The 15,473-nt window shown below is 29.1% G+C and overlaps 2 protein-coding genes across 2 annotated transcripts in view; both read right to left on the bottom strand.

Moving 5' to 3' along the window:
- The window catches only part of LOC115126308 (myelin-oligodendrocyte glycoprotein-like), a 264,366-nt gene that overhangs the window by 149,269 nt on the left and 99,624 nt on the right, over positions 1-15,473 (bottom strand). The window lies entirely within an intron of this gene.
- LOC135574200 (complement C1q-like protein 2) lies at positions 1,313-1,923 on the bottom strand. The gene has a single exon (XM_065025090.1). The coding sequence runs from the start codon at positions 1,921-1,923 to the stop codon at positions 1,384-1,386; it is 540 nt and encodes a 179-aa protein (XP_064881162.1). The 3' UTR covers positions 1,313-1,383.

The following is a 15,473-nucleotide window of genomic DNA, read 5'->3' as shown; positions in this document are numbered from 1 at the left end:
TTTTCAGACCAACATGAAGTGTCCCCACGTTTGAAGCCCTGATGATGCATTATCGCTCCGTCCCAGGAACAGAAGTGGTTTTCAGACCAACATGATGTGTCCCCACGTTTGAAGCCCTGATGATGCATTATCGCTCCGTCCCAGGAACAGAAATGGTTTTCAGACCAACATGAAGTGTCCCCACGTTTGAAGCCCTGATGATGCATTATCGCTCCGTCCCAGGAACAGAAATGGTTTTCAGACCAACATGAAGTGTCCCCACGTTTGAAGCCCTGATGATGCATTATCGCTCCGTCCCAGGAACAGAAATGGTTTTCAGACCAACATGATGTGTCCCCACGTTTGAAACCCTGATGATGCACTTACTTACAGCGCCTTCAGAAAGTATCAAACCAATTCGCCCAAAAGTGAGAAAATGTGCAGCTATTGAAAATAAGGTTGCATGATGATACAAGGGTTAAGTGCATTTATAAAAGGTTAATAATACCTTTTTGTAAAGTGTTTGAAGGATTATGAGTGGTACACACCTCATGTCTGTTTATGTGGAGGAGAGAGATGAGTGGTGCACACCTCATGTCTGTTTATGTGGAGGAGAGAGATGAGTGGTCCACACCTCATGTCTGTTTATGTGGAGGAGAGAGATGAGTGGTGCACACCTCATGTCTGTTTATGTGGAGGAGAGAGATGAGTGGTGCACACCTCATGTCTGTTTATGTGGAGGAGAGAGATGAGTGGTACACACCTCATGTCTGTTTATGTGAAGGAGAGAGATGAGTGGTGCACACCTCATGTCTGTTTATGTGGAGGAGAGAGATGAGTGGTGCACACCTCATGTCTGTTTATGTGAAGGAGAGAGATGAGTGGTGCACACCTCATGTCTGTTTATGTGAAGGAGAGAGATGAGTGGTGCACACCTCATGTCTGTTTATGTGAAGGAGAGAGATGAGTGGTGCACACCTCATGTCTGTTTATGTGAAGGAGAGAGATGAGTGGTCCACACCTCATGTCTGTTTATGTGAAGGAGAGAGATGAGTGGTCCACACCTCATGTCTGTTTATGTGGAGGAGAGAGATGAGTGGTGCACACCTCATGTCTGTTTATGTGGAGGAGAGAGATGAGTGGTCCACACCTCATGTCTGTTTATGTGAAGGAGAGAGATGAGTGGTCCACACCTCATGTCTGTTTATGTGAAGGAGAGAGATGAGTGGTGCACACCTCATGTCTGTTTATGTGAAGGAGAGAGAGAGAGAGAAACAGAGAGATATAGAGAGTGATTTAACAAGCCTTTATTGTGCAATTCAGGAATCCACAGGTTAAATTCAATGTGACAGCCTCAGGATCAAGAGAAAGACCACATTTCATCTGATTGCATGTCAGCTTTTCTCACACGGGGAAGAGCAGAAAGACAGTGAAGATACTGTGTTTATCGTGATCCTCATAGAGCCTAAAGCCTGAATCCAGTTCCATGTAGATCACATCCCTTTCCTCCAGCTCTAGAATCACTGCAGTGGATACATACTGGTGATCTGCTACATTCCTCTGACCTGCCCACATTATGTGGTACTTGCCATTCTTTTTCATGGAGACACCCACCCTTTTTGAGATGCGGTCGTCCATACCAGTGAATCTGATGTAGTAGACACCTCTCACTGGTGCTGTGAAGGCCCCTGTAACTGGGCTGTAGGCATTACCAATATTAGTGATGACATTGTTGTACACTAGTGTGACAGCAGTATTGAAGGGTCCCACTGGACGACCTAAAGCAGCAGAGAAGGCTACCTTCGGTCTGTCTGTGTTCTCTCTCTTCAGCTCCTCCACCTCCTGCTCACTGGAACTCAGTCTGGCCTCCAGTTCGAACCGCTCTGCATCTTGGTCTTGGTTCTTCGACCTCGACGCGTGCCAGTCTAGTACGCAACTCTCCATTCTCTCTCTACCTTTTTTTACAATACTACAATCAGCAACATCACTACAGTAATTACTATAGTAAATACTACAATCAGCAACATCACTACAGTAATTACTATAGTAAATACTACAATCAGCTAAATCACTACAGTAATTACTATAGTAAATACTACAATCAGCAACATCACTACAGTAATTACTATAGTAAATACTACAATCAGCTAAATCACTACAGTAATTACTATAGTAAATACTACAATCAGCAACATCACTACAGTAATTACTATAGTAAATACTACAATCAGCTAAATCACTACAGTAATTACTATAGTAAATACTACAATCAGCAACATCACTACAGTAATTACTATAGTAAATACTACAATCAGCAACATCACTACAGTAATTACTATAGTAAATACTACAATCAGCAACATCACTACAGTAATTACTATAGTACATACTACAGTTTGTTTACTACAGTATTTAACTGTAAATGCTACAGTATACTAGTCATGTCGGCAAAAACAGTACAGTGAAAACTACAGTAAAGTCTGCAAGGAATACTATATTATTTATACCATATTATAAACTCTGTGGTTCGAGCCCTGAATGCTGATTGGCTGACAGCCGTGGTATATCAGACCGTATGATAAAACATGTTTTTTTACTGCTCTAACTACGTTGGTAACCAGTTCATAATAGCAACAATAAGGCACCTCGGGGGTTTGTGATATATTGGCCATATACCACACCCACATGTGCCTTATTGCTTAAGTATAACTATAGTATTTTTTCATGTGGGACACACCCAATGCACCCACCTCCTACCAACACACATTCTGTAATCCCTCCCCATTACTTCAGTCTATTATCATACCCCTAAGGCTGGTAGTTCATCCCAGAACCAAGCCTCAGTATCCCTCTCTCTCCGTGTAAAACAGCACTGATGTTATCTACTGACCCTGGAAAGAGAGGAGCTGCTGTTTGCTGCTGAGGGTGCTTCACTGGCCCGGCTTGCCCCGGAGCACACACACACACACACACACATACACACACACACACACACACACACACACGCATAAACTCTCTCACACACACACACACACACATACACACACACACACACATACATACATAAACTCTCTCACACACACATACACACACATACATAAACTCTCTCTCACACACACACACACACACACACCCCACTACATAAGCCAGGTTCTGCCCGGAATAGCAAGTAGAGAGATGACAGAGAGGGATAGAAGACCTGCCTTTGTGATGCTGTATGACTGTAGCCAGGCTGAAGACACAGTACCATGCTGACCCCTGGTGGCAGCTACGGAGAACTGCAACACTAACAGGTTCCAGTCTACAGCAAGAGAGGAGTGTTTCACAAAGAATAGATGTTAGGAAGTGCTTCATTTGTAAATCGGGAGGTGTCGGAAGAAAAAGTGAGCGTGAGGAGGGGGGGTGACCTGGGAGGCTCTGAGGCTTGAAAAAACGAACTTTCTAGTAAAGCATTGGATGCATATCGTAGCATTTGCGTAGTGGCATAGAGCAGTATAGTAGAGGCACATGCAGAACCCAGCTAGTGGATCTGGGCTGATTCCAGATGAGAGTCGGGGCACTCGGCTGAGAGTCAGACTCGACCGAAGTGCCGATTCCGGTGTGAGTTATCTGGCCCAAATGTATTCACCTCATGTTTCAGCATTATAATTCACAGCCCGACGTCGTGAGAATCTGTACACAATTCCTGGTGTCTAAAAATGTCTTGCATAATCACCAAACATGAGCCCTTTTGGGGGATGCTCTGGATCGACGTGTACGACAGCGTGTTCCAGTTCCTGCCAACTTCACACAGCCATTGAAGAGGAGTGGGACAACATTCCACAGGCTACAATCAACAGCCTGATCAACTCTATGTGAAGAAGATGTGTCACGCTGCATGAGGCAAATGGTCACACCAGATACTGACTGGTTTTCTGAACCACTACCTGATCCACACCCCTACTTTTTTAACCTGTTACTCCTACCCCCTACTTTTTTGAACATTCTGTTAAAAATCGCGCAACATTTCAGCGCCCTGCTACTCATGCCAGGAATATAGTATATGCATATGATTAGTATATGTGGATAGAAAACACTCAGACGTTTATAAAACTGGTTAAATCACGGCTGTGGCTATAACATAACGTGCGTTTCATCGGAAAGCGCGGGAAAACCTGATCACTGAAAATGGAAAAATATATTGCTGCGCGACTTGAACCCATTGATAAAGGTGAACCACAATTAATGAGGCTGAGGTTGCAGTACCTACAGCTTCCACACGGTGTCTAGAGTCTTGTCATTTGCCTACGATTTGTTTCTTGGTCAAACAGATTCAAGGCAGCGCAGTTCTTCAGGTCTAGGACCGGATATTTTGGTTGAGTTTCTAGCCGGACATTTTTCCAGACGGACAGCTATAGAATATACTTCGTCTTGTGATTAATTTGATCGCTTATTAACGTTTACTAATACCTAAAGTTGCATTACAAAAGTATTTCGAAGTGTTTTGTGAAAGTTTATCGTCGACTTTTTGAATTTTAAAAAATGACGTTACGTTATGAATCGCTATTTTTTCGTTGATCACACAGTCTACATAGGCTATATATTATAATACATAGGACTATAGACTATAACGATATCTAGGCTATATATGGACCGATTTAATCGAAAAAAAGACCCAATAGTGATTATGGGACATCTAGGAGTGCCAACAAAGAAGATGGTCAAAGGTAATGAATGTTTTCTATTTTATTGTGCGGTTTGTGTACTTATTATAATACGCCGAATATGCTAATTATTTTGTTTACGTCCCCTGCGGGTCTTTTGTGGTGTTACATGCTATCAGATAATAGCTTCTCATGCTTTCGCCAAAAAGCATTTTAAAAATCTGACTTGTTACCTGGATTCACAACGAGTGTAGCTTTAATTCAATACCCTGCATGTGTATTTTAATGAACGTTTGAGTTTTAACTAATACTATTAGCATTTAGCGCAGCGCATTTGCATTTCCAGAGCTCTAGATGGGACGCAAGCGTCCCGAGTAGAAGCAAGAGGTGTCTGTGACCAACAGATGCATATCTGTATTCCCAATCCTGTGAAATCCATAGATTAGGGCCTCATTTCTTTATTTCAATCCAAGATGGCGTAGCAGCAAGACGTGGTTGTTTTTGGCACGTTTTTGTCCCGTGTAAATATTTATTTTTGTATTTCTACTTGCACATCCTCATCTGCGCATCTATCACTCCAGTGTTAATTGATCAATTGTAATTACTTCACCACTATGGCCTATTCATTGCCTTACCTCCTTACTTCATTTGCACACACTGTATGCAGATGTTATATTGTGATATTGACTGTACATTTGTTTATTCCATGTGTAACTCTGTGTGGTTGTTTTTATCTCACTGCTTTGCTTTATCTTGGCCAGGTTGCAGCTGTAAATGAGAACTTGTTCTCAACTGGCTACCTGGTTAAATAAAGGTGTTCTCAACTGGCCCACCTGGTTAAATAAAGGTGTTCTCAACTAGCCTACCTGGTTAAATAAAGGTGTTCTCAACTGGCCACCTGGTTAAATAAGGCTAGGCACAGCTAGGCTATATATAATAATACATAGGACTATAGACTAGACTATATATAATAATACATAGGACTATAGGCTATATATTATAATACATAGGACTATAGACTATATATTATAATACATAGGACTATAGACTATATATTATAATACATAGGACTATAGACTAGACTATATATTATAATACATAGGACTATAGACTATATATTATAATACATAGGACTATAGACTATATATTATAATACATAGGACTATAGGCTATATATTATAATACATAGGACTATAGACTATATATTATAATACATAGGACTATAGACTATATATTATAATACATAGGACTATAGACTATATATTATAATACATAGGACTATAGACTATATATTATAATACATAGGACTATAGACTATATATTATAATACATAGGACTATAGACTATATATTATAATACATAGGACTATAGACTATATATTATAATACATAGGACTATAGACTAGACTATATATTATAATACATAGGACTATAGACTATATATTATAATACATAGGACTATATAGACTATATATTATAATACATAGGACTATAGACTAGACTATATATTATAATACATAGGACTATATATTATATAGGACTATAGACTATATATTATAATACATAGGACTATAGACTATATATTATAATACATAGGACTATAGACTATATATTATAATACATAGGACTATAGGCTATATATTATAATACATAGGACTATAGACTAGACTATATATTATAATACATAGGACTATAGACTATATATTATAATACATAGGACTATAGACTATATATTATAATACATAGACTAGACTATATATTATAATACATAGGACTATAGGCTATATATTATTATACATAGGACTATAGACTATATATTATAATACATAGGACTATAGACTATATATTATAATACATAGGACTATAGGCTAGACTATATATTATAATACATAGGACTATAGACTAGACTATATATTATAATACATAGGACTATAGACTAGACTATATATTATAATACATAGGACTATAGGCTATATATTATAATACATAGGACTATAGACTATATATTATAATACATAGGACTATAGACTATATATTATAATACATAGGACTATAGACTATATATTATAATACATAGGACTATAGACTAGACTATATATTATAATACATAGGACTATAGGCTATATATTATAATACATAGGACTATAGGCTATATATTATAATACATAGGACTATAGGCTATATATTATAATACATAGGACTATAGACTATATATTATAATACATAGGACTATAGACTATATATTATAATACATAGGACTATAGACTATATATTATAATACATAGGACTATAGACTATATATTATAATACATAGGACTATAGACTATATATTATAATACATAGGACTATAGGCTAGACTATATATTATAATTAATAGGACTATAGACTATATATTATAATACATAGGACTATAGACTATATATTATAATACATAGGACTATAGACTATATATTATAATACATAGGACTATAGACTATATATTATAATACATAGGACTATAGACTATATATTATAATACATAGGACTATAGACATAGACTATATATTATATAATAATACATAGGACTATAGACTATATATTATAATACATAGGACTATAGACTATATATTATAATACATAGGGACTATAGACTATATATTATAATACATAGGACTATAGACTATATATTATAATACATAGGACTATAGACTATATATTATAATACATAGGACTATAGACTAGACTATATATTATAATACATAGGACTATAGACTATATATTATAATACATAGGACTATAGACTATATATTATAATACATAGGACTATAGACTATATATTATAATACATAGGACTATAGGACTATAGACTATATATATATAATATATAGGACTATAGACTAGACTATATATTATAATACATATGACTATAGACTAGACTATATATTATAATACATAGGACTATAGACTAGACTATATATTATAATACATAGGACTATAGGCTATATATTATAATACATAGGACTATAGACTAGACTATATATTATAATACATAGGACTATAGACTATATATTATAATACATAGGACTATAGGCTATATATTATAATACATAGGACTATAGACTATATATTATAATACATAGGACTATAGACTATATATTATAATACATAGGACTATAGACTATATATTATAATACATAGGACTATAGACTATATATTATAATACATAGGACTATAGACTATATATTATAATACATAGGACTATAGACTATATATTATAATACATAGGACTATAGACTAGACTATATATTATAATACATAGGACTATAGACTATATATTATAATACATAGGACTATAGACTATATATTATAATACATAGGACTATAGACTATATATTATAATACATAGGACTATAGACTATATATTATAATACATAGGACTATAGACTAGACTATATATTATAATACATAGGACTATAGACTATATATTATAATACATAGGACTATAGACTATATATTATAATACATAGGACTATAGACTATATATTATAATACATAGGACTATAGACTAGACTATATATTATAATACATAGGACTATAGACTAGACTATATATTATAATACATAGGACTATAGACTAGACTATATATTATAATACATAGGACTATAGACTAGACTATATATTATAATACATAGGACTATAGGCTATATATTATAATACATAGGACTATAGACTATATATTATAATACATAGGACTATAGACTAGACTATATATTATAATACATAGGACTATAGACTATATATTATAATACATAGGACTATAGGCTATATATTATAATACATAGGACTATAGACTATATATTATAATACATAGGACTATAGACTATATATTATAATACATAGGACTATAGGCTAGACTATATATTATAATACATAGGACTATAGACTAGACTATATATTATAATACATAGGACTATAGGCTAGACTATATATTATAATACATAGGACTATAGGCTATATATTATAATACATAGGACTATAGACTAGACTATATATTATAATACATAGGACTATAGGCTATATATTATAATAATTAGGACTATAGACTATATATTATAATACATAGGACTATAGGCTATATATTATAATACATAGGACTATAGACTATATATTATAATACATAGGACTATAGACTATATATTATAATACATAGACTATAGACTATAGACTATATATTATAATACATAGGACTATAGACTATATATTATAATACATAGGACTATAGACTATATATTATAATACATAGGACTATAGACTAGACTATATATTATAATACATAGGACTATAGACTATATATTATAATACATAGGACTATAGACTATATATTATAATACATAGGACTATAGATAGACTATATATTATAATAGGACTATAGACTATAGACTATATATTATAATACATAGGACTATAGACTATATATTATAATACATAGGACTATAGACTATATATTATAATACATAGGACTATAGACTATATATTATAATACATAGGACTATAGACTATATATTATAATACATAGGACTATAGACTATATATTATAATACATAGGACTATAGACTATATATTATAATACATAGGACTATAGACTATATATTATAATACATAGGACTATAGGCTAGACTATATATTATAATACATAGGACTATAGACTATATATTATAATACATAGGACTATAGACTATATATTATAATACATAGGACTATAGACTAGACTATATATTATAATACATAGGACTATAGGCTATATATTATAATACATAGGACTATAGACTATATATTATAATACATAGGACTATAGGCTATATATTATAATACATAGGACTATAGACTATATATTATAATACATAGGACTATAGACTATATATTATAATACATAGGACTATAGGCTATATATTATAATACATAGGACTATAGACTAGACTATATATTATAATACATAGGACTATAGACTATATATTATAATACATAGGACTATAGACTAGACTATATATTATAATACATAGGACTATAGGCTATATATTATTATACATAGGACTATAGACTATATATTATAATACATAGGACTATAGACTATATATTATAATACATAGGACTATAGACTATATATTATAATACATAGGACTATATAGACTATATATTATAATACATAGGACTATAGACTATATATTATAATACATAGGACTATAGACTATATATTATAATACATAGGACTATAGACTATATATTATAATACATAGGACTATAGACTATATATTATAATATTATAGGACTATAGGACTAGACTATATATTATAATACATAGGACTATAGACTAGACTATATATTATAATACATAGGACTATAGACTAGACTATATATTATAATACATAGGACTATAGGCTATATATTATAATACATAGGACTATAGACTATATATTATAATACATAGGACTATAGACTATATATTATAATACATAGGACTATAGACTATATATTATAATACATAGGACTATAGACTAGACTATATATTATAATACATAGGACTATAGACTAGGCTATATATTATAATACATAGGACTATAGACTAGACTATATATTATAATACATAGGACTATAGACTATAGGACTATATATTATAATACATAGGACTATAGGCTATATATTATAATACATAGGACTATAGGCTATATATTATAATACATAGGACTATAGACTATATATTATAATACATAGGACTATAGACTATATATTATAATACATAGGACTATAGACTATATATTATAATACATAGGACTATAGACTATATATTATAATACATAGGACTATAGACTATATATTATAATACATAGGACTATAGACTATATATTATAATACATAGGACTATAGACTATATATTATAATACATAGGACTATAGGCTAGACTATATATTATAATTAATAGGACTATAGACTATATATTATAATACATAGGACTATAGACTATATATTATAATACATAGGACTATAGACTATATATTATAATACATAGGACTATAGACTATATATTATAATACATAGGACTATAGACTAGACTATATATTATAATACATAGGACTATAGACTATATATTATAATACATAGGACTATAGACTATATATTATAATACATAGACTATAGACTAGACTATATATTATAATACATAGGACTAGACTATATATTATAATACATAGGACTATAGACTATATATTATAATACATAGGACTATAGACTATATATTATAATACATAGGACTATAGACTATATATTATAATACATAGGACTATAGACTATATATTATAATACATAGGACTATAGGCTAGACTATATATTATAATACATAGGACTATAGACTAGACTATATATTATAATACATAGGACTATAGACTATATATTATAATACATAGGACTATAGACTATATATTATAATACATAGGACTATAGACTATATATTATAATACATAGGACTATAGACTAGACTATATATTATAATACATAGGACTATAGACTAGACTATATATTATAATACATAGGACTATAGACTAGACTATATATTATAATACATAGGACTATAGACTATATATTATAATACATAGGACTATAGACTAGACTATATATTATAATACATAGGACTATAGACTATATATTATAATACATAGGACTATAGACTATATATTATAATACATAGGACTATAGACTATATATTATAATACATAGGACTATAGACTATATATTATAATACATAGGACTATAGACTAGACTATATATTATAATACATAGGACTATAGACTATATATTATAATACATAGGACTATAGACTATATATTATAATACATAGGACTATAGACTATATATTATAATACATAGGACTATAGACTATATATTATAATACATAGGACTATAGACTAGGACTATAGACTATATATTATAATACATAGGACTATAGACTAGACTATATATTATAATACATAGGACTATAGACTAGACTATATATTATAATTATACTATAGACTATAGACTATATATTATAATACATAGGACTATAGACTATATATTATAATACATAGGACTATAGACTATATATTATAATACATAGGACTATAGACTAGATATATTATAATACATAGGACTATAGACTAGATATATTATAATACATAGGACTATAGACTATATATTATAATACATAGGACTATAGACTATATATTATAATACATAGGACTATAGACTATATATTATAATACATAGGACTATAGACTATATATTATAATACATAGGACTATAGACTATAGACTATATATTATAATACATAGGACTATAGACTATATATTATAATACATAGGACTATAGACTATATATTATAATACATAGGACTATAGACTATATATTATAATATAGACTATAGACTATATATTATAATACATAGGACTATAGACTATATATTATAATACATAGGACTATAGACTAGACTATATATTATAATATAGGACTATAGACTATATATTATAATACATAGGACTATAGACTATATATTATAATACATAGGACTATAGACTATATATTATAATACATAGGACTATAGACTATATATTATAATACATAGGACTAGATAGACTATATATTATAATACATAGGACTATAGACTATATATTATAATACATAGGACTATAGACTAGACTATATATTATAATACATAGGACTATAGACTAGACTATATATTATAATACATAGGACTATAGACTATATATTATAATACATAGGACTATAGACTATATATATAATATAGGACTATAGACTATATATTATAATACATAGGACTATAGACTATATATTATAATACATAGGACTATAGGACTATAGACTATATATTATAATACATAGGACTATAGACTATATATTATAATACATAGGACTATAGGCTATATATTATAATACATAGGACTATAGACTATATATTATAATACATAGGACTATAGACTATATATTATAATACATAGGACTATAGACTAGACTATATATTATAATACATAGGACTATAGGCTATATATTATAATACATAGGACTATAGACTATATATTATAATACATAGGACTATAGACTATATATTATAATACATAGGACTATATATTATAATACATAGGACTATATATTATAATACATAGGACTATAGACTATATATTATAATACATAGGACTATAGACTATATATTATAATTATAGGACTATAGACTATAGACTATATATTATAATACATAGGACTATAGACTATATATTATAATACATAGGACTATAGACTATATATTATAATACATAGGACTATAGACTATATTATAATATAATAGACTAGACTATATATTATAATACATAGGACTATAGACTATATATTATAATACAGACTATAGACTATATATTATAATACATAGGACTATAGACTAGACTATATATTATAATACATAGGACTATAGGATAGACTATATATTATAATACATAGGACTATAGGCTATATATTATAATACATAGGACTATAGACTATATATTATAATACATAGGACTATAGACTATATATTATAATACATAGGACTATAGACTATATATTATAATACATAGGACTATAGACTAGACTATATATTATAATACATAGGACTATAGACTATATATTATAATACATAGGACTATAGATAGACTATATATTATAATACATAGGACTATAGACTATATATTATAATACATAGGACTATAGACTAGATATATTATAATATAGGCTATATATTATAATATAGGACTATAGACTATATATTATAATACATAGGACTATAGACTATATATTATAATACATAGGACTATATAGACTATATATTATAATACATAGGACTATAGACTATATATTATAATACATAGACTATAGACTATAGACTATATATTATAATACATAGGACTATAGACTATAGACTATATATTATAATACATAGGACTATAGGCTATATATTATAATACATAGGACTATAGACTATATATTATAATACATAGGACTATAGACTATATATTATAATACATAGGACTATAGACTATATATTATAATACATAGGACTATAGACTATATATTATAATACATAGGACTATAGACTATATATTATAATACATAGGACTATAGACTAGACTATATATTATAATACATAGGACTATAGACTATATATTATAATACATAGGACTATAGACTATATATTATAATACATAGGACTATAGACTATATATTATAATACATAGGACTATAGATAGACTATATATTATAATACATAGGACTATATAGACTATATATTATAATACATAGGACTATAGACTATATATTATAATACATAGGACTATAGACTATATATTATAATACATAGGACTATAGACTATATATTATAATACATAGGACTATAGATAGACTATATATTATAATACATAGGACTATAGATAGACTATATATTATAATATATTATAATACATAGGACTATATATTATAATATAGATAGACTATATATTATAATACATAGGACTATATAGACTATATATTATAATACATAGGACTATAGACTAGACTATATATTATAATACATAGGACTATAGACTATATATTATAATACATAGGAGACTATAGACTATAGACTATAGACTATATATTATAATACATAGGACTATAGACTAGACTATATATTATAATACATAGGACTATAGACTATATATTATAATACATAGGACTATATATTATAATAATATAGACTAGACTATATATTATAATACATAGGACTATAGACTATAGACTATATATTATAATACATAGGACTATAGACTAGACTATATATTATAATACATAGGACTATAGACTAGACTATATATTATAATACATAGACTATAGACTATAGACTATATATTATAATACATAGGACTATAGACTATATATTATAATACATAGGACTATAGACTATATATTATAATACATAGGACTATAGGACTAGACTATATATTATAATACATAGACTATATAGACTATAGACTAGACTATATATTATAATACATAGGACTATAGACTATATATTATAATACATAGGACTATAGACTATATATTATAATACATAGGACTATAGATAGACTATATATTATAATACATAGGACTATAGACTATATATTATAATACATAGGACTATAGACTAGACTATATATTATAATACATAGGACTATAGACTATATATTATAATACATAGGACTATAGACTAGACTATATATTATAATACATAGGACTATAGACTATATATTATAATACATAGGACTATAGATAGACTATATATTATAATACATAGGACTATAGACTAGACTATATATTATAATACATAGGACTATATAGACTATATATTATAATACATAGGACTATAGACTATATATTATAATACATAGGACTATAGACTATATATTATAATACATAGGACTATAGACTATATATTATAATACATAGGACTATATATTATAATATAGGATAGACTATATATTATAATACATAGGACTATAGACTATATATTATAATACATAGGACTACATATAGACTATATATTATAATACATAGGACTATAGGACTAGACTATATATTATAATACATAGGACTATAGACTATATATTATAATACATAGGACTATAGGCTATATATTATAATACATAGGACTATAGGCTATATATTATAATACATAGGACTATAGACTATATATTATAATATATAGGACTATAGACTAGACTATATATTATAATACATAGGACTATAGGCTATATATTATAATACATAGGACTATAGAATA

Source organism: Oncorhynchus nerka, linkage group LG12 (assembly GCF_034236695.1).
Source record: "Oncorhynchus nerka isolate Pitt River linkage group LG12, Oner_Uvic_2.0, whole genome shotgun sequence".
Classification (NCBI taxonomy): domain Eukaryota; kingdom Metazoa; phylum Chordata; class Actinopteri; order Salmoniformes; family Salmonidae; genus Oncorhynchus; species Oncorhynchus nerka.
Note: the sequence above shows the minus strand (reverse complement) of the source record. Positions and strands in the feature narration are given on the sequence as shown.

Bases quoted from the DNA above. Each gene is read 5' to 3' on its own strand.
- LOC135574200 (XM_065025090.1), bottom strand. From the start codon at position 1,923: ATGGAGAGTTGCGTACTAGACTGGCACGCGTCGAGGTCGAAGAACCAA.